We start from the raw sequence: 21,901 nt of genomic DNA on the forward strand, positions 1-21,901 counted from the left end.
TATATAAGCGTAATTTTCCTGGTAGCTCTTTAACTTCAGCTTCACCAAATATCAGCTTAGTAATTTAAGATTTTAGCATATAGAGACAAATTAGTATTCGGGTCCTTGAAGCAGATACTTTCCAACAACTCTGTAAAGACTTTCTGTATCAAAAGTTTGAAGAAAAGAAAAAAGTCGTAATGTTTGTAGAATTTCAGATGAAAGATGCTGGTAGTCAGAAAAGAGAAATGGGTGGAAGTTAGAATAAACACTTAGAAAGAAAGCAAACATAGGAAATCATTGAAATTTGGAACAAGTAATCCAGGAAAAAGTATTATTTTGTACCACATACGTTTTGTGGAATAGATAAGGCCTCTTCCTCATTTGAAATAAATATCTTACCGAATGATACAGTCTCTGTTTCAGTATTTCCTGTAGGAATTCTAATTAGAGTCCTTCTCTATTCTAACATAATATTCAGTTATTTCTATTGTATTAGAAGGGAGTTATGGGATTTCGTTCATTCTCATATTTTTATTTCTGCGCTTGTAAAAGTGATAAGTACAGTTTCTCACTTTTTATAACCAAACAGGTAAGTGCTAGAGGTATATAAGAACACTTGCAATGAAATAACACTTGAAATTTCTAAATACTATAAATTTATTACAAATTTGTAGTACAAATATTTAAATGTATTGCTTTAAAATTTCGAAAATCTTGCTCAAATACTTGTATGAAAGAAAGTGAAGTTTACAACAGGTACTGACATGTCCAATCAACCTTGTTCTACTTGGCCGATAAATTGAATTAAGATTACAACGTACGTCATTGCAGATGCTGCCATCTACGGAGAGAAGAAAAAATCAATATTAATTTTAAAAGACAAACCTTAAGAAAAGTACATTATGCTCTCGCAGGAAAGAGCGCGCTCTTACTTTTTTTTTTAATCACTTAGAAAGGAATACGTCAACTTCAATAGGATGTTCCGTAACCAATGCAGAATAATAGTATACTTATCTACAGTATATGAAATAAGACTGCAAAAATTCAATTTGTATCCGAAAGAATATGTATTAAACGGGTACCTATTATCTTTCCAGTCTTAGAAAAAAGTAGATGTAAATAAACCCACCTGACTACCAGTAGATCGATGAGCAGTGATTAGTTGTTGGTCTCACTGCACTAGTATCCTACCGCAATATAATCCCTACTAAAATAATAATTTCAAATAAAGATATCTGAATTTATCCTGCATTTTGTGATAATAAACGCAATATATATAATATTTAACAACAGATGTAGTTTTATTTGAACCTCACTCATATTTGGACATATAGTATTTACTGCGCATGCGTATGCGTTCGCGCGCCTACCCTACTCATTTAAAATTATTATAGAATGCGAGTTTCATGACGATGATGTGTGACAATAATCCATTTTAATCTCGTATTACAAAACACAAAAGAGGACAACAGGAACAGAGGCAATTTCGTTATATAAGAATTTAAGAGCATACATATTTCCAATATAGTACTAGTCAGTGTCAGTGCATGAATTAAACCAACTGTAGCCTTACACTTTGGAAATTGTGCGACGACTGTAAGTAAGCAGACGACCTTGCTCTTCACGCCTCTCGCTACCGAAGCACGTGTGAGCCGCGGAGTAATACGTTTTGCTTTGTTTAGGTCTACTTTGTTCTAAGGCTGGAAAGACTTTACGCACTAACGGCAAATTATTCTTCCAGACTATACTCTGATGATCAAGATTAGAAACTAATTCAAAACTACGTGAAAAGCTCGTCGACAGTGAAAAACCACGTGGAAATTTGTGTTGAGAAGGGAAGTAATGTCACGGGACTACTAATGTTATTGGGAAAGAGGTCAAATCATAAATGTCGTAGTGGCAGTCAATGAATGGAAGGTTTCTGTAGGAAGCGACAACAACGACATTACAATATTGTAGCCTTGTAATACATGTTCAGAAATACATGTTTAGCAAAGCAGATGGCATATCGGAATACACACGGAATGGCAAACAGGACAACGGGAATACGGTATAGTTAAAATGTTAAATATCATCATTCCAACAAAGCAGTTAAACAAGAACTTCTGGGAAGGTAGGGATATTGCCAATTCAGCAGATTGTTCCCTTAGACCTTCAACATACCAAAAACAAGTATTTGAGGCACTTGAGATACCCCCACACAACAATGTGCAAATTGACCTTGCTAGTTTTGCGTTTGAACAGCCTTCTGAGATTACATACGTTACATTTTCATTCAGGTATATGGCGCCTTACCACTGTAGAACCCAAACGGTTAATGCGACTTGATGATTCCGCCATTTTAGATTGAAAACCACCCATTTGCTACAACTTTCTTTTCTTTCCATTTCTTCGTATAATTCTTCATAAACGAAGATGGTCTATGAAGCCGGACTTTTGATACACCCGATATATACAGAGAGTTAATGCTCACGACTGACAACGCTTGGGAGGTGAATCTACTCACAGAAATAAAAAAAAGCCAGTAAACATTTCCTCGGAATAGCTTAGTTTCAAAGTTGCAGGCTACCGAAAGTATGTGGAAATAAACTTTGGAGATGAATATCTCCAAAACTACTAGAAATTGAGCAAAAGCATCATCTTAGACTTCTGATCCCTCTATTCAAAAAATCATGATTCAGAATCGTTTAGTGCCGGAACAAAGGAAATCCGCCAGAAAATTAGGGATTGTTATCATGGCTCTTTTGTATGGAGAAGTTTCAGGCCTCTGTTTGTGTCTTCCATTTGTTGCGAGTTGGTAGAGGTTACATATTATCGAGGGTTGCACCTCTTCTTAGTGAATTACTTGTAAAGTTCAGGGATTTTCCTCTGGTCGTAGGTTCTGTAGTCCTTTCAGTGAGGGTCGAGTGTCCCAATCAGTTGAATGTGAGGATGATGTGACTTTGGATGTTTCTCCAGAATTTGACTGCTTGCAATGTTCGTAATTTCTTGAGTTATGGTGCTCTAGGTTTTCATGCAACTGGGTGGTGAATGTGTTCATTGAGTCACCTATCATAGCCCGCGCTACTTTCTTCTCAATGACTTGTAAGTGTTACAGGTGTGTGCTGATGCTGCCTCCGACGAAACTAGATGAACGTACATTAACACCAGTCGGATAGATATGTGGTAGATGTGTTTTCCGTTCTCGTGGCTGAAGTAGGAGCTTAAAAGGACCCAAATCAAGGCTCTGAAGCGCCGTGTTGCTCTTTTGGCGACGTTTATTAGATGGGCTGATGGGATAAGGCGACGGCTGAATGGTATGTGTGTCTTTTGTTTTCGTGGTTGAAGTGGAAGCTTAGCAGGACCCAAAACAAGGCTCTGAAGTGCCGTGTGGCTCTTTTGGCGACTCCATTAGATGGGCTGATGGGGTAAGGCAATGGCCCAATGGTATGTGTGTCTTTTGTTTTCGTGGTTGAAGTGGAAACTTAGCAGGACACAAAACAAGAGGTGATGGGGTAAAGCGACGACCCAATGGTAAGTGTGTCTCGTGGTTGAAATGGGAGTTTAGCACGGCACAGAAATAGGCTCTGAAGCGCCATATTGTTCTTTTCGTGACGTCCGTTAGATGGACTGGTGAGGTAAGGCGGTGGCGTAGCAGCACGCCTTATACTTGGCCTTTTGTAGTGTTTTGAGTTTTGTTCCATATAAGGCTAGTTGCATGGGACGATGTTTAGTGTTCTTCGTAAAGTACAATAACGCCGTCCTATTAGTATTGATTTTTTCCTTCTATGAGGTTGTACATTCTTCGAATAAGGAGATATGGTGCCTCAGGTATATCGTTGCATAGCAATGGCTATTGTGTTTGGCGAAGTTGGTGACTATGGTGTTGAGTGAGGTTGGGAGATCTGCCGTGTAGACGGATTATAGGAAAGGGGAAGGTAAGAGTTCTTGTGGAACTACCTTGGTTTGGTGAGATGACTGTAGTTAAAAGCTCTACGGGTATCTCTTTTTGACAATATCATAAATATTTAGTAACTGACAATGAGAATTAGTACCTATTACCTGTTACTTTTACTGAACAAATGTTTACGCGTAACATACTAAGCAACGAATAGTAAGCTTTATACTAAGCAACGAATAATCTATGATATTTGCTGTATTCCTTCATGAAAATAATCTAATGAGTATGTAAACTTTCTGATAACACTTATAAGAATGGAAATCCTACCATTGTTTGTTGTTATAAGCACGAACTCGTTTCTACTTTCGAGCAACGATAGGAGAGAAGAAAGTATACTGATCGTGAAGAAAAAGAAAATCAAATTTGAGATTTCAACAGATCTACATGGCTTCTACATACCAAGAGTCATTGGATCAGAAGATCCAATATATTCCAATCAAAATTTTTCTTGTACGCCGTATATCTGGAGAACTACAGACAGTGTATCCAAATCCAAGCTATCACTTAACTCAGTATGATGTGCTTATGCCATAAAAATACGAGGGTCGTTCCGAAATTAATGTCTCCTACTTGTTTCACTTGTGGCCACTATCAACTGATCGTTTGTCGACCTATAGCAGTATCACTCTGTGTTAGGGGGCCAAATATTTGAGCAAGGGGACCTGGCCCCCCAGACTCTCCCTTGGCTCCGCCACTGTGAAAAGGGTGTTCATGACAAGCCTCGGCCTGGTAGATCCTGCACAGCTGTCATCCCTGGCAATGAAGAGCGTCTTGATCAACTCATCCGATGCTGATCGCCGGAGAACAACCAGAGAATTGTGTACAAAGATGAATGTCGGATGCCTTGGAAAAAATGTTGGAACATCTTGGTTATCGCAAAGCCTGTGCGAGATGGGTGCCGCCATCCTTACAGAAGATCACAAAACTCAGCGAATGAAAATTTTTCGGGACCTGCTGGACCAATACGAAGTTGAACGTGACAATTTTCAAGACTAGGAAGCTGTTGTCAAAGCTGTAAGGAAATGGTTCGTCTCAGCTGGTTCCGATTTTTACAAGCGCGGTATGCAGGCTCTGGTTCATCGTTGGCAAAAGTGCATAACGAATGGTGCGAACTACGTAGAAAAATGACAGTCCGTAGCTGAAATATTGTTCCGTTTAGCAGTTCTGTTGTTATTTATGTATCTCCATTAGTTTCCATGAAAACAAAATAGGATACATTAGTTTCGGAACGACCCTCGTATGAAAACTCGATATAGGGGTCGTTCAAAAATGTTGTGGCTCCTGATTCAAAAAACTAATTATTGGCCGAGATCGCAATAATTTGATCAATTTTCATTCCCAATCATTCCTAAAATTCTTGTTTTTCGATATATTTCCGTCCATCTGTTTCTATGTATACTTACGTAGAGGCCATATCACTTATCGTGTCGAAACCAAATTTTAATCTTAAGTTTTTTATGCAATTCTCCAGGATTTTTTCATTATTCAAACTTTTACCTACCCACCCACAAAATAGGAGTAGTTTACTTAAAGCTGATAAAAACGGTTCTATCGATTTTGTTTATTTTCCATAAATCAATATTCCATTAACAACCTTATATTATTGTATAAGTCGTTTCTCTGGGACAAGTTTAGAAAGGGTAAGTTTTTCCAGAGGATTTCCTCAAAAAATGACTAGAGCATCTTCGTTCATATTTCGTAAATAAATATTCTATTAACAGACTTAGAACGTGATATAATTAATTTATTAAGAAATCTGGTCAACCCAAACTCTTTCATATAATTTATTTACCCTGTCTGTCAGTCCGTCTATTCAGGAGGTAAAATATGTCAGGAATTACTTGATGGATAATAAGAAAATTTGCTCAGAATGCAGAGGAGTCGAGTTTATTTTCGGAGCAGGTATTCGAACTGGAGGAGATAGACATAAACCATTTCCCGTTTTTCTATTGATTACTATACAGTAATAACGGTAATAGTGTATTATGTATTGCTATAATTTAAAAGCCTAGTTCAAGGGAAGTTTTATTTTTGTTAATACGTAATGATTACCTCCCTTGAACTCACTTTTTTGATTTTTAATTTGAAGTTTTAGTAATTTTGAAAGGAATTGAGAAGGGAATTTATAAGTAATAAATGTAATGGAAAAGTAATAAATGAAAATGGAAATAAAAGAGAATGAAGAATTAGAAATTTATTTTTGGTGGATGCAGATTAGAAGAGAGAGTAATAGTTTTATTTAATTTTTTTAATAAAGCATAGTTTGAATATGTATGTATATATGAATATTTTATTTTAGTTATATTAAGTATTTTGAAAAGGAAAAAAATTATTTTTAGATATTATTTATTAATAATGTTTTATCTTAGATTGGTGTGGTAGTTAACCACACTTTTATAATTAATGTAAGGTGTTAGTATATTTATTATAGTATTATAATATTGTGAGAGAAAAAAAAATTTAATAGAATACATTTAGAATTTTGTTTGTTAATTTTATATTTAATTTGTTTATAATATTAATTATTATTAGATTTTGTTGTTAACTTTTTTTTTACTAGAGAACTGTTTATAGATTAATAGTTGAAGTAGATTGTATTGTAATTGTTAGAAACTATTACTTGATATTTTGTTATATTATTTAAGAGGAACAACCATATTGCAGTTGTAGATAATTAAATAAAGTTAAGAGTTTTATATTATTTGTTATAGGTATGATATAATAATAGAACAGAGTGATTTTTGCTTGAGTGAGCGTCAGCTGAAAGAAGTGTTATTGCTTTTGGTTTAGTTTAAGTGCCAAATATAATTAATAAAGGAACGGAGGTAATATTTATTGACATTTTTGTTTGGCAGCTTTAACCATGGGCGCATTTTATTATTGATTATAATGTAATGCAATTTATACGAAGTTAAATATAGTACACTTGACGTTTTAATTATTATTTTAGCATGATAGAATTTTTGTTTACACATTTTGCATAACTTAATATGCCGTAGCCATTTAAATAGTAATGTGTACAGCTGAACATTTATTGGGCAGACACAGCAATTGATGACTTGGACGTTTAGTAATAATAATATTTCCTTTTGGGCGGACAAGTTAGGTGGACAGTAATAATAGAAAATATTAGACAATTTGGATTAGGTAGACAATGGATATGATAGTATATAATACTTTATAAAGGACAATTGGATGAGACTTTGTATATATATATTAACTAGACAAATATTGGACGAATGGACGAGATATGCTTATATTTTTATGGATAGATAGTTATTGAATAAACAGCAATTTGACATAACGTAGTTAGAAACACCAGCAATTTAAGCAGAGGGACAACGTTTAACTTATTATTGTAACATATGATAACCGAAGGTGGACAAACTTTGGAGAATTATAGATGCTATTTAGACCATTTTTGTAAAATGGCAATTTTATTTATGAAATTACTTGAATTTTAAATATGTATAGCAAGAAACACTGATAAATACTATTAATATATATATATTATATGAAATTTTATGTGGACTGAAGCTTTAATAGAAATTATTTAGATATATTTTTAATATAGTTAATTTAATATTTAATGAATTTTATAACAGAGAGAGAGAGAGAGAGAGAGAGAGAGAGAGAGATTTATGTTATTTATGATTTATATAATGAGAGGGTTGGTTAAGATTATTTGAGGTTGTGCATAGGCTGGGCCCCTTTGGGAGAAGGTTTTTTTATAGGAACTTTTTATTTGGATATTGTGTTGTGTATAAGATACACTTGTGAATTATACATTTTTGTACTTATAAATATTAATTTATACTTTTGAAGAACACCAGTGCTTTTGTTATTTTAACTTTAATAAACAACTGTAGATTTAATTTTTAATTTTGATAAACCACTGTAGCTAATACGAAGAAAGAATAGTTTTATTTAGTAGGTTTGTGTTTTAAAATAATTTAATTGAACTAAATATAGATATATTTGTTGACCTTTGGCAGTTTGAGTTTATTATTGAAGTTTTTTAGAAAACAAGATTAAGTTTACTTTACTTTAAGGCTTACATGTAGAATAGTTATTGTAGATAAACTTAAAGTTAATTACGTTACTTGAAGTGCTGCTACTAGAAGAAGTAATGACCAAATTTTACAACACGTTATTTTTTTACAAAAGAATTACCATGTGTTTATTAGGCTTTCCCCTTTTGTATTTGAATTATTTACTTTTTGTTTATAATTTAGAAAGAACTATATTTTTGTCGACAACTATGATCCTTAGAGAATTTTATTATATAGAATAAGACGACGAAATAGTTTTTAATACATTACAAATTACATTTCTTTTAACAGAAGAAAGAAAATTATGACGTTACTCTTGTTTGGCTTTTTGGTGAAGTACACAGTATATATAAAGATAGTTGTTTTATTGCTTTGCTTTTTTTTATTTTCATTGTTGGAAATTTTGGTGAAACTTTTATTACAGCTTTATTAAACAAAATAAAGATAATTTGCATAGAATATAGATATTTATGAATAAAAGATATAGTAAGAAAGAATACTACAACCTTAATTTGAACTATAAATTAACGTTATAAACCGGCCTCATTCCGTAATGCTTCTAGCCTGTATATTTTCCTACTATGGACGACTCAATAGAAGAAGAAGAACATTGATAACAAACTCAAGAGCAGTTTACTAAGAGAACCAACGTTTAAACACTACAAAATCTGCATTTCAACGCAATGTTTGCGAAAGAATAATAAACATAAGGATATTTTAAATTGCCCTATTATAAAATTACGATATTAATATGAGTAATATAATCTAATATTCACATTGAGCCTATTAACTTGTTTGTAACAAACAAGGTATGTTACAGTTCTCACCGAGCCTTGGAAAAGAAAAAAAAATCTTGTTTTTTCTTTTTCAATTTGTGATTTGACCCTTGAAGAAATGAAGACTGAATAAACGATACACACATAATAATAAATAATATTTATTTAAATTAAATTTTAATTAGAATAGTTAGATAATAATTTCCTTTGCTTATTTGGAGAATAATTAAATATTTTTAAGTTTTGAAAATTTTGAGTATTTACTGACTTATCAGATAAGTTATGCAAAACTGCACAATTTTTTAAAAGTTTATGAATTAAAAAGGGTTCAATAAAACAATTAAGATATTTAGAAGTTTTTTTTTAATAGCTGAAGAAAGATAGTGTGTTTTAACTATTATTAAATTTCCTTTTTTTAATTTTATTTTTTTAGTTCTTTTTATTTTTTGACATTTTTTTAGGGTTACATATAGAAGTTACTATATGCTTCCGGGCTTTTGATTTTTTTTGTAGTTTAGGAGGCTATGGGAATGAATGTTTAAATGCTTTTGTAGCAGAATATGAGAGGAATAATTTGGTAGGAGTTTTTTTAGTATTATTGTAAATGGAATGGTTTAGAAGATTTTGAGGTATTTTGATGATTTTATTTTAATTGGTTTGTTGAGTATTATATTTTAATTGAAGAATTTGATTAATTTTTTTATGAGACCTTTTAGTTACTTTATTTGCATTTGGCGAATAGCTAGATGTTTGAAGATGCTTTATATTATGTTGATGACAAAAAGAATTTTAGAGTTGTGAGGTAAATTGTGAATTTTTATTTGATATGATTACCCGAGGGTATGGAAAAGAATAGAAGTATTTTTGTTTGAGGACAGAAATAATTTTTTTAACATGTGCTGTGCGAAGAGGTAGGTAGACAATAAATTTAGAATAAATGTTAATAATTGATAAAAGATAGTAATATTTATTACTACAAGGTAGCTTTTTTATTAAATTTATTTTTAATTTATTATGAGGAGCTTGAGCTTTTATTTGATATGCTTTTTTAGTAATGATTTGATTAGCGAATTTGGTTTTAGCATAATGAGTGTAATTTTTTATATATTTTTTATAGAATTTTGTTGGTTATGCCAATAGAAAAGTTTACGACATATTGACAAACATTTGTATACTCCAAAATGGCTTTGCAGATGAACTGCTTTAACAATGTTATTAACCAGACATTGTGGCACAATGAGAACCCATTGATTTGTACGAACATTTTTACGATAAAGAAGACCTTTATGTTTTACGAAGTTAGAGACTTTAGATGGATTAACGAGAGATTTTTGAACTTTTTGATAAAATGGATTGTTAGATTGACTTTGAAGAAATTTTTTATGATTAAGAAAGGAAAAGTTAAGATTAGACAACAAATTAACCGAGAGATGGGTATTATTTTTAGGAAGTTTTGGAGGATATTTATTAAGAATATTAGCAATGAAATTGTTTTTTGATGACACATGTTGGAATTGTAGATTGTATTTTTGAAGTTTTAGAAGAATACGAGTAGTTTTAGGATTTAAACTTTTTATGGTAAACGCATGCGTAGCTGCTGCGTTATCGCAATGTACAACTGTCGGACGACCTAGAATATATTGCGAGAAATGGTCGCAAAGAAAGAGAATAGCTAATACTTTTAGTTGGAAAATGGATAAGGACAGCTTATGTGGCTTTACCTTTTTACTAGCATAAGCAATAATGATTGGGGACGATTTACCTTTAAGATATTGTGCAAGAAATCCTTTTAAATTTTCTCCACTGGCATCTGAGAAAATATGGAATGGAAGTGAAAAGTTAGGCTGGCTAAGAGCCGGTGGTTGACTTACTAGTTTTTTTTAGTTTGTGAAATAATTTTAATAAATTAGGAGTGAACACAAACTTTTTATTTTTTTTAACAAATTATATAGAGGAGATGTTAAAGCAGAGAAATTAGCTATGATTTTTTTTTTAATTTATTAAACCCAAAAATGCTTTTAATTGCCGTTTGGTTTTTGGAATTGGGAAATAATGAATGGGCTCATTATGTTGAGGATTAACTTTGATATTGTTTTTACTGATAATGTGTTTTAGAAAATGTATTTTGGGTTGGATGAATGACATTTTTGAAAATTTAATGAGAAATTGGCACGAGCAAAAATTTTAAAGGTTTTTTTTAAATGTTTGAAGTGGTTTTTGAGGGAAAAATTAGAAATTAAAATGTTGTCTAGGTAGACCGTGGCAAAAGATTTAGTAGTTTGATTAAAGAAAGAGTGCATAATATTTTGAAAAATTGAAGGTGCACTTTTAATACCTATTGGTAATACACATATTACATACTGATGACCTGCGTATACAAAACTAGTACATGGATATGATGTGGGATTTAACCCAATTCCATAGTATCCAGAAGAGCAGTTGAAAGAACTAAAATATTTTGTTTTTGTTACATGGTTTAAAATTTTGCCTATGGGTTTTATTTGAATTTTTGGCTCTAAAACCTTTTGATTTAGAGCTTGGAGGTTTAAAATTGGACGTACTCCTCCTGACGCTTTACGTACGCAGTGTATTGGATTACGATACGGAGAAGGTTGTTTTTTAGCTAATCCAAGCTTGATTTTGGTTTGGAGTTTTTTTTAAATGCAGGTTGAAGTGCTTGTGGAACAGGATAGTATGGTTTTACTATTGGTTTTTTATTTATTAATTGAATTTTATAGAGTGGTGCACACACCCGTCTAGGATACTCCGAAAATAAATATTGGTACTTCAAAAGAATACTGGCTAAACGTTGTTTTGAATTTTCATCTAAGTCGATTTTCGACTTAACGTAATCCTGAATTTCAACCTCAGAAACATTAGGCTCTGGATTCTCTGACGAATAATGTTCAACAGGATTTATCGGAAATTTCGTAGGCTGCTTCAGTGACTGTTGAGGTTCCTCAATGGTTGAAGTTACTAAAGAAGTGTTTTTATCCGTCCGTTCAATAGCTCGATCTGGCCATGTGGGTGAAGAAACTTTCACATGATTTGACGAAATTTTAACAAATAAGACTTCAGGCCTTATGGTCTGTAAGGAAATTTGAGTTTTAGATGAAGTTTGGAGTTTAACTTTATTTTTACTTTGATTAATAATACTATTGAATTTATTTAGGAAGGGACATCCTAAGATGATATTAGTTTGTAAGTATTTTATTACAAATATAGGAGTTTTAAAAAGGTGACCTTGAAAATTTAAATTAAAAGTTTGTAATCCCTGTACTTGGAATTTTTTTTTTGCAAAGGCTTTTAGAGTGAGTTTAGTATACTGATGTAGTTTGGCCGCTGGGAAAGTTAATTTTAGACGTTTCCATACTTTTTAATTCATTAAATTTAGCTTAGCGCCGCTATCCACCGTACACCGCAGATCTATGCCCGCAATGTTCCCTTTTATTATGGGTGAAGGGGAAAAATAGTATTCAGACGAGGAACAGACATAATTGTCTTTGACTACAAAATTAACATGAAATTTTAAAAACGGATTTGTAGAATTAGAAGAGTTTGACGAGGTTATTGTGCAAATATTTTGAAAGGGGTCTTGTTCTTCGCAGCTTGCCTGCTCCTTTCTCATTGGCAGCTGCGAGTTATGTTTTCCGAACTGGTTACCTGTTTTTTTGAATTTGGAGACCCTTTACTGTTACTGTTAGACATTTGTTTAGATTTATTATTTTTTTTATTTGATTGTTATTATAACTATTATTGTTATTGTAGTATTGATTTTTATTATTTTGATACGGATTTCCTTTTCCTTTAAATTGTTGATTGCGATTATTACCTCGAAACGAGTTTTGATTGTAATTATTATTATAATTATTAAAGTTTTGAGAATACTCCGGTTTTTTTTTAGTTTGACAATTGCTATTAACCGTTTTATTTTGATTAAAATTTTGATTAGATTTGATAACCTTTGCCTGTTTAATAAATGATTTTTTTTTAGAAGGAGGTTTAAACTCGGTACGCGGACCGGTAATCGAAGACAAATTCCCAATCTGAATCATCAGATCGACTAAGTTCTGACTTGGATTAACAGATAATAATCTTACGTCATTGTAAGGTAAACTTTTCAAAATTAAACCTGAAAGTTCCTGAAAGTTAGGATTTTTGGTAATGTTATAGTACATTTTAACCAAGAACCAAGAAAATTTTAGCAACGAGGAATATTTATTTTTGTTATACTTTAAAGATTGAAGATATTTTTTTTGCATTAACTTGGTTTTCTTATTACAATATTGACTTTTGAATAGCCGGATACAATTATCAAATGAACGAATTTTATGTAGGACAGACTGAATTCAGACTTCAGCTCCATCTTTCAAGCAACTTTGAAAAGCTCTAATTTTTTCAAAATTTGAAACGGAATATTGATTTATACAACGTTTGAAATTTTTGAGGAAAGCTTTAGATGCACCCGGACGAATTTTTCCACCAAAAGTAGGAAAATAAGTAAGATCTTTTAGTGAAATCTGTTTAGATTCATAATTATATTGCTGACCAGGAATCCTAGACCATATAGGACCATTGTCAAAAGGACTTAAGTTGGACACATTATAGAAAGGTGTAGAACACTGACTCAAAGGATTGATTGGATTACTAATGGAACTACCCCAACTGGGTTGATTGAATGATGAGTATTTCGGAGTCGAGTGACTCGAATTTTAATTAGACATAGTATAGATTGGAGAACTACTATTGCCAAAGACAGGTATGGTATTTCCACCAATACTTCCAAAAGTATTGAAATTAAACGGGGACTTTATTGTTGGAACATTAGGGATAGGTTTAGAAAACCAGGAAGTATTAGTTGCTGTAGTAGCACCATTAAATAACATTCCATCCGAATGTGGAATCGGCTGATTACTATAATTAAACCTACTTTTTTTAGCAGACGTCCTATCCTTTCTGACATTTGTGAAACAAACTCTTTTAGGAGCAACACTATCGTCTCCCCCTTCAGTCTTAATGTTTATTTTTTTTGAAACCGAAAATTTTGCTTTAATTTCTTTAATTTCCTTTTGAAGCTGCTCATAACGAAGCTCAAGTTTTTGTTGCAAAACAGAGACTTTTTTGGTTAAGCTTTTTTGTTTATTACAAACCGATTTGAGAATAGTGGCAGTAGTTTTATATTTTTTTTTAATTGCCGTTATTTTTTTGCTATTAGTGTTAACTAATTCAGGCAAATTTTGCAATTTACCTTGCAATTTTTTTGCTTTTTGATTTACTTTTAAGAGGTCACTTTCGACAATTTGCAGTCGAGCCTTTTGTTTTAACTGGGATTTAGTTATTACATTTATTTGTTTGCGTAGTTTGTTTGATTTTTTGACTATTTTTTGTGTATTTTTAATTTGACTTCGTTAATTTTTTTAGCTAAGATTAAAATTTTATTATGCTGCCTATTAAGCTTTTTATCAAGCTTCTCGTTTTGCTTTTGTGACTCTTCGCGTTGGTTGTTTAGTTTTTCATTTATATTTTGTAAAAATGCAAACAAACGCGTTTCCATTGAACTCTCTGATCCGCCAATAGGGGACGAGGTAATTACTGAGATTTTTACAACATCTTGTTCTTCATTTTGGTTGGACTTAACCAAAACACCATTTTTAAAAGATTTTTTGATTTTTCCATTTTTATTTGAGGGTTGGCAACCCTGACAAATCCATTGGTACGAATCCCGACTTACTAATTTAAACATGCTATCGGATTCTTTTATCCCGACACAACGGAAGTGATACCATCGGGTACACTTTTCACACATGACTGAATCTTCCCGTTCAGCAGTTTTTGATATTACAGACTTAAAACTTGGATTACAGCACGCGTATTCTCTATCAGAATCGGAGCTAGCAACACTGCCCCCAACTGAAATTCGCTCAGACGTTGACATATTAACAAGTACACAACAACACTATCACAAAATATATTACACAATATATAATATATGTATATATCAATACAATAGAATACTTCCCTTGGGAGAAACCAACACCAGTAACCCTACCAGTGCACGTCACCAAACAGTCTGCCTCACTCTCATTTTCCTTCTCCTCTCTCTCTCTCTCTCTTTTTTTTTTACTCTCCTTCCATCCACAATCCTACCGTCAGAAAAATCCTGGCTGGGTCGCCAAAAATTGTATTACGCACTGCTACAATTTAAAAGCCTAGTTCAAGGGAAGTTTTATTTTTGTTAATACGTAATGACTACCTCCCTTGAACTCACCTTTTTGATTTTTAATTTGAAGTTTTAGCAACTTCGAAAGGAATTGAGAAGGGAATTTATAAGTAATAAACGTAATGGAAAAGTAATAAATGAAAACGGAAACAAAAGAGAATGAAGAATTAGAAATTTATTTTTGGTGGATGCAGATTAGAAGAGAGAGTAATAGTTTTATTTAATTTTTTTAATAAAGCTTAGCTTGAATATGTATGTATATATGAATATTTTATTTTAGTTATATTAAGTATTTTGAAAAGGAAAAAAAAATATTTTTAGATATTATTTATTAACAATGCTTTAACTTAGATTGGTGTGGTAGTTAACCACACTTTTACAATTAATGTAAGGTGCTAGTATATTTATTATAGTACTATAATATTGTGAGAGAAAAAAAACTTTAATAGAACACATTTAGAATTTTGTTTGTTAATTTTATATTTAATTTGTTTATAATATTAATTATTATTAGATTTTGTTGTTAACTTTTTTTTTACTAGAGAACTGTTTATAGATTAATAGTTGAAGTAGATTGTATTGTAATTGTTAGAAACTATTACTTGATATTTTGTTATATTATTTAAGAGGAACAACCATATTGCAGTTGTAGATAATTAAATAAAGTTAAGAGTTTTATATTATTTGTTATAGGTATGATATAATAATAGAACAGAGTGATTTTTGCTTGAGTGAGCGTCAGCTGAAAGAAGTGTTATTGCTTTTGGTTTAGTTTAAGTGCCAAATATAATTAATAAAGGAACGGAGGTAATATTTATTGACATTTTTGTTTGGCAGCTTTAACCATGGGCGCATTTTATTATTGATTATAATGTAATGCAATTTATACGAAGTTAAATATAGTACACTTGACGTTTTAATTATTATTTTAGCATGATAGAATTTTTGTTTACACATTTTGCATAACTTAATATGCCGTAGCCATTTAAATAGTAATGTGTACAGCTGAACATTTACTGGGCAGACACAGCAATTGATGACTTGGACGTTTAGTAATAATAATATTTCCTTTTGGGCGGACAAGTTAGGTGGACAGTAATAATAGAAAATATTAGACAATTTGGATTAGGTAGACAATGGATATGATAGTATATAATACTTTATAAAGGACAATTGGATGAGACTTTGTATATATATATTAACTAGACAAATATTGGACGAATGGACGAGATATGCTTATATTTTTATGGATAGATAGTTATTGAATAAACAGCAATTTGACATAACGTAGTTAGAAACACCAGCAATTTAAGCAGAGGGACAACGTTTAACTTATTATTGTAACATATGATAACCGAAGGTGGACAAACTTTGGAGAATTATAGATGCTATTTAGACCATTTTTGTAAAATGGCAATTTTATTTATGAAATTACTTGAATTTTAAATATGTATAGCAAGAAACACTGATAAATACTATTAATATATATATATTATATGAAATTTTATGTGGACTGAAGCTTTAATAGAAATTATTTAGATATATTTTTAATATAGTTAATTTAATATTTAATGAATTTTATAACAGAGAGAGAGAGAGAGAGAGAGAGAGAGAGAGAGATTTATGTTATTTATGATTTATATAATGAGAGGGTTGGTTAAGATTATTTGAGGTTGTGCATAGGCTGGGCCCCTTTGGGAGAAGGTTTTTTTTATAGGAACTTTTTATTTGGACATTGTGCTGTGTATAAGATACACTTGTGAATTATACATTTTTGTACTTATAAATATTAATTTATACTTTTGAAGAACACCAGTGCTTTTGTTATTTTAACTTTAATAAACAACTGTAGATTTAATTTTTAATTTTGATAAACCACTGTAGCTAATACGAAGAAAGAATAGTTTTATTTAGTAGGTTTGTGTTTTAAAATAATTTAATTGAACTAAATATAGATATATTTGTTGACCTTTGGCAGTTTGAGTTTATTATTGAAGTTTTTTAGAAAACAAGATTAAGTTTACTTTACTTTAAGGCTTACATGTAGAATAGTTATTGTAGATAAACTTAAAGTTAATTACGTTACTTGAAGTGCTGCTACTAGAAGAAGTAATGACCAAATTTTACAACACGTTATTTTTTACAAAAGAATTACCATGTGTTTATTAGGCTTTCCCCTTTTGTATTTGAATTATTTACTTTTTGTTTATAATTTAGAAAGAACTATATTTTTGTCGACAACTATGATCCTTAGAGAATTTTATTATATAGAATAAGACGACGAAATAGTTTTTAATACATTACAAATTACATTTCTTTTAACAGAAGAAAGAAAATTATGACGTTACTCTTGTTTGGCTTTTTGGTGAAGTACACAGTATATATAAAGATAGTTGTTTTATTGCTTTGCTTTTTTTTATTTCCATTGTTGGAAATTTTGGTGAAACTTTTATTACAGCTTTATTAAACAAAATAAAGATAATTTGCATAGAATATAGATATTTATGAATAAAAGATATAGTAAGAAAGAATACTACAACCTTAATTTGAACTATAAATTAACGTTATAAACCGGCCTCATTCCGTAATGCTCCTAGCCTGTATATTCTCCTACTATGGACGACTCAATAGAAGAAGAAGAACATTGATAACAAACTCAAGAGCAGTTTACTAAGAGAACCAACGTCTAAACACTACAAAATCTGCATTTCAACGCAATGTTTGCGAAAGAATAATAAACATAAGGATATTTTAAATTGCCCTATTATAAAATTACGATATTAATATGAGTAATATAATCTAATATTCACATTGAGCCTATTAACTTGTCTGTAACAAACAAGGTATGTTACAATAGATAGCGAAAAGAAGTTTTCTGCAATAAATTAAGCGTCACAAGAACATATTTCTACCAATTCTTAACTATGCTGAAATCGGAAGTGGTAGAAACTCAGTACAACTTCCGGTTTCAACTATTACCAGATAGCGATGAGTCGTATTTTAAAATTGATTTAGTGTTCTAAGAATATATATCATTTTCTCTCGTAACTTTCTATTGAAACCAGAAATAGCAGAAATTAACTACGTCCGATTTTAACGTTGATCACCATAGAATAAAAAACATAATAGATCATGAGAAGCTACTTTCTGCTCTCATTACAGTGTCTCAAGAACATATTTCGTTTCCATTCTAAACTCTCGGCTTAAAACGGATGTGGTAGAAATCAACCACTTCCAATTTTAACGTTGATTCTTACAGAGTAGAAACGACAGCAAATACCAGGAATCTGTTTTCTACAGTGAATTAAGCATCCCAAGAATCTATTCCATCTTCACTGATATCTCCATTAAAACCGTAAATGGCAGAAAATAAACATTTCGAGCTTTAATTGGGATCGTAATAGCGTAAGAATGATAGTAGATAGAGAGAAATGGTCGTTAGAATACATTTATCTTCATCTTTTACTCTTTACCAAAATCGGAAGTGGTAGAAATCCGATACAACTTCCAGTTTCAATATTAATTGAGATAACATCACGTACAAACCAAACTTCTTTACGTGGTATACACATGATACTGGCAGTAATTGACTGACTTGCTACTTATAACGATAATGTGTTTATATTAGTTTGGACTATGGTCCGTAATGTATGATATAAGTCTCTTTAAGGCTAGATCTGCCTCTATATGTTATTTAGTTTGTGCCAGACATGAGTATCTATGTTTTTTACAGTCAATTTAGAACATAAAAAGCTCTGCCATTGTGAATGAGTGTATATTCTTATAAAAAGAATATATTTTGTAAACTTAAGAAGGTAAATGTTAAAGCATTTGCATATATTCGCATATATCATATTCTGTGTTATGTCATTTTGAACAGTTAATTTGTGAATCACGTTTAAGTAATTCCTTAGTACTTCAAAATGTACCTACGGCATATATATCATATATATAACGAAGAGTGAATAGAACTAAACGTTATATGCTTATGAACAAACTACCAATAATATTTACCTTTAAATGCAATGAATGATGACAATTTGCTACGATGCTATCCTTCAAATTGGAATTGGTTCATAATTGAGATGTAGGATGTAACTTCCTTTTGCGTTTTTATTTTCTGTATTTGTCTATGAATAAATTTCTTTGTTCATTATTTTACACATTATCATGTCATGAAAAATTTCGTTGATAAAATGAAAAAAAAAATGAAATGAAATCTTTAAGTTTCACGTCCCACGATTATGCCGGTTAGGCTAAAGGAGACGGTGATGATGAGTAATGAATGAAATGAAGAAAGTGGGAGGAAACGGGAGAACCCCTAGAAAACCCACGCACGCGGTGTTTGTCTACCACAAAGTTCACTTGGCGGAGGCTGGGATCGAGCCCGGGATCCCAAGTACCAGAGGCGAACGCTCTACCACTGATTTTGATAAAATGAGAAATATATAGATTACCTTTGTGTGTTGACATGACCTTCTTCTAAGTACTAAAATTCAAAATACTAAAGTAAGTTTACGATTGCTACTTACTGAATGTAAGAGAGTCATGTCCAGAGGGAACACCCCACACGCTGTAAGTTGCACTTTCCTATGCGATAATTCGTTTGCGAATATCTGCAACTGGAAAGAGAGTAAGAAACACTTAACTTACTTTAGATATAAATTGTGTTGTTGTAACATTTTGGGTACATGACCACGTATATAAGTGAAGTCAGCGGTGTGCATTTCTACGGTAAATGCTTGAGTGTCGGGCTCTAATAGGCGTAGACTGAACGAAAGTTGAAGGATTTTATGCAGAATTGACAAAAGCTTCATAACATGAGTGATGAAAGAATGGAGAACATAGAAAGGAAACGCAAAGTTTTTATAAATTCTTTCTGATTCGAACAAAAAACAAACAAACAAACAAACAAAAAATAAAAAAAAATAAATAAAACCGAAAGATCGCAAATGCCTTGTAAATTGTTAATCTGAGGTTCTCTTTGTCTCTTCCTGACCCATCAAACTTAAGAGCCTGGTACTAAAAATAATACAGAATTTACCATTTTTCTTTTGCTTGTTTTTCATAAGTGAAAGGAGATTATCAAACGCAAGTTACCAAAATCATATATAATGTTATTCTACAACATAAAATATGGACCTGAAGAATTTTCAATGTTGCCATCCATGGGAATTACAATGTTGCCAGAAGAACATTTACCCCAAAATCTAAATTAAGGCAGCGACTAGACGAACGAACTCAACTGCATTTAATTAAGTATTATGTTGTTTTGGCATCCTGTGAATTACTTTTTAAATAACATTAATATTTAATTTTAATAACTGTCTGTTAAAACTATTTTCTTTATTACAAACTAAATACAACTATTATTTAAAATACAGTTCACAGGATACCAAAACAACATGATACGTAATCAAATATAGTTGAATTCGTTCCTCTAGTCGCTGCCTTAACTAAGATTTTGCGGGAAATGTTATTCTGAGAACACTGTATTTATTGTGGATGGCAACACTGAAAATCCTTCAGATTGATATTTTCTGTTGTAGAATAACATTATCTACGATTGCGGTAACTTGAATTGCATTATCTCCTTTCACTTATGAAAAACAAGCAAAAGCAAAAATGGCAGACTTTGTATTATTTTTGGTATCAGGCTCGACTTGTGTACACTAAATGTAAATTAAGGCCTCTTTGCGAAATTTGCGCGAGACGAAACGATAAACAAAGTTTCCTCATTTTGTCTCATAAATTTTGTAAAAGTTTCGTCTCGATTTTCGAAAAATCTTTGCTAGTCTCGTCTTCCAAAATTGTGCCTTCATTTTTTTTCTTAATTTAATCTAGAAGTTATCAGAATTCTTTGTGCTACAAGAAGTGTATTAAGGTAAGGGAGTAACATGACACCATTTAAATAAAAATTATTATTGAAGTATTTTGTGTAATTACTTGCGTGTTTTAGAACGTTGATAAATTCTCTTCATTGTGTTCGTATAATCACTTTATCAATTTAAAAGTTATTTTTTGTGTGTGTAAGACTAAAATAGTTTTTGACATCTAAGACTTTCCTGAACTAGTGTTGACAGCGAGGCTCGTCTCGATACCTTCTCGAGACGAGATATTTATCGTCGCATGGGTAACACAAGGTATTCAGAACGAGACATATCTCTTGTATTCTAATTCAACTAATACTAAGTTGCCTGATTAGATGTAGTGAAAAATGGACATCCTATATCCACACTATAGTACTGAAGGTGTAACGTCGTTGGCTTCCCGCGGAAAGTTGTATGTGACGTTTAGAGGAGTGGCCAGTTTGGTTACTCGTGGCTCACTGTGCGCAGTAGACGGTTGGTGGTGATTGGCTATCGTCTCACCACACCCCCAGTGACGAGCAGGTCCAAGCGCGGGAATTCAACGACGTTATACCTTCTGGACTATAATATTGAAATTAAGTGTCAGAATTAAATTGAATCTGAATCCGAACTGTGCACGCAGTTAATATTTTAGATAATACATGGAAAATGCAAATGAACACAGGACAAAAGGTTGAAACCTACTTGTACTGCAACAAGAGCACTAGAATGCTAACCAACATTAACCAGGTACAAACACTAGTGAAAATTTAAAATTTAAGAAAAAGACTAATGGATAGATAGAAAAGACTCTATTTACCTGCTCTTTAATATCAGGATCCATGTTTCTTCGAATAAGACGATAAACAATTCCACTGGTTGCGTTAGCCTATAACAAACAAACAAAATTCGGTTTCAATTTTAGTGCTGGAGTAAGTTGGTACATACTTCCAAGGAATTATGAAGTAAACTAGTTGACATAGATTATACTATATTACACATACACACATTACTAAAATTTACCAAACAATACAAATTAGGGTTTATCATTTACTCTAGAATAAGCAAATAATTAACCTTTC

The 21,901-nt window shown here is 31.7% G+C and overlaps 1 protein-coding gene across 3 annotated transcripts in view; it reads right to left on the bottom strand.

Moving 5' to 3' along the window:
- Nucleotides 1-678: 678 nt before the first annotated feature.
- Nucleotides 679-21,901, bottom strand: part of LOC145684409 (putative gustatory receptor 28a) — a 75,266-nt gene continuing 54,043 nt past the window's right edge. For all 3 annotated transcript variants that reach the window (XM_081756716.1, XM_081756719.1, XM_081756718.1), the window contains 3 exons: nucleotides 21,640-21,708; nucleotides 19,503-19,592; nucleotides 679-823 (listed from right to left, as the gene is read on the bottom strand). In XM_081756716.1, coding sequence (XP_081612842.1) covers nucleotides 19,517-19,592; nucleotides 21,640-21,708 — 145 coding nt within the window. In that variant the 3' untranslated portion in view covers nucleotides 679-823; nucleotides 19,503-19,516. The remainder of the gene's footprint in view (nucleotides 824-19,502; nucleotides 19,593-21,639; nucleotides 21,709-21,901) is intronic.

The sequence above is a fragment of the Thermobia domestica genome, chromosome 4 (genome assembly GCF_964235325.1).
Source record: "Thermobia domestica chromosome 4, izTheDome1.hap1.1, whole genome shotgun sequence".
NCBI classification, from domain to species: Eukaryota; Metazoa; Arthropoda; class Insecta; order Zygentoma; family Lepismatidae; genus Thermobia; species Thermobia domestica.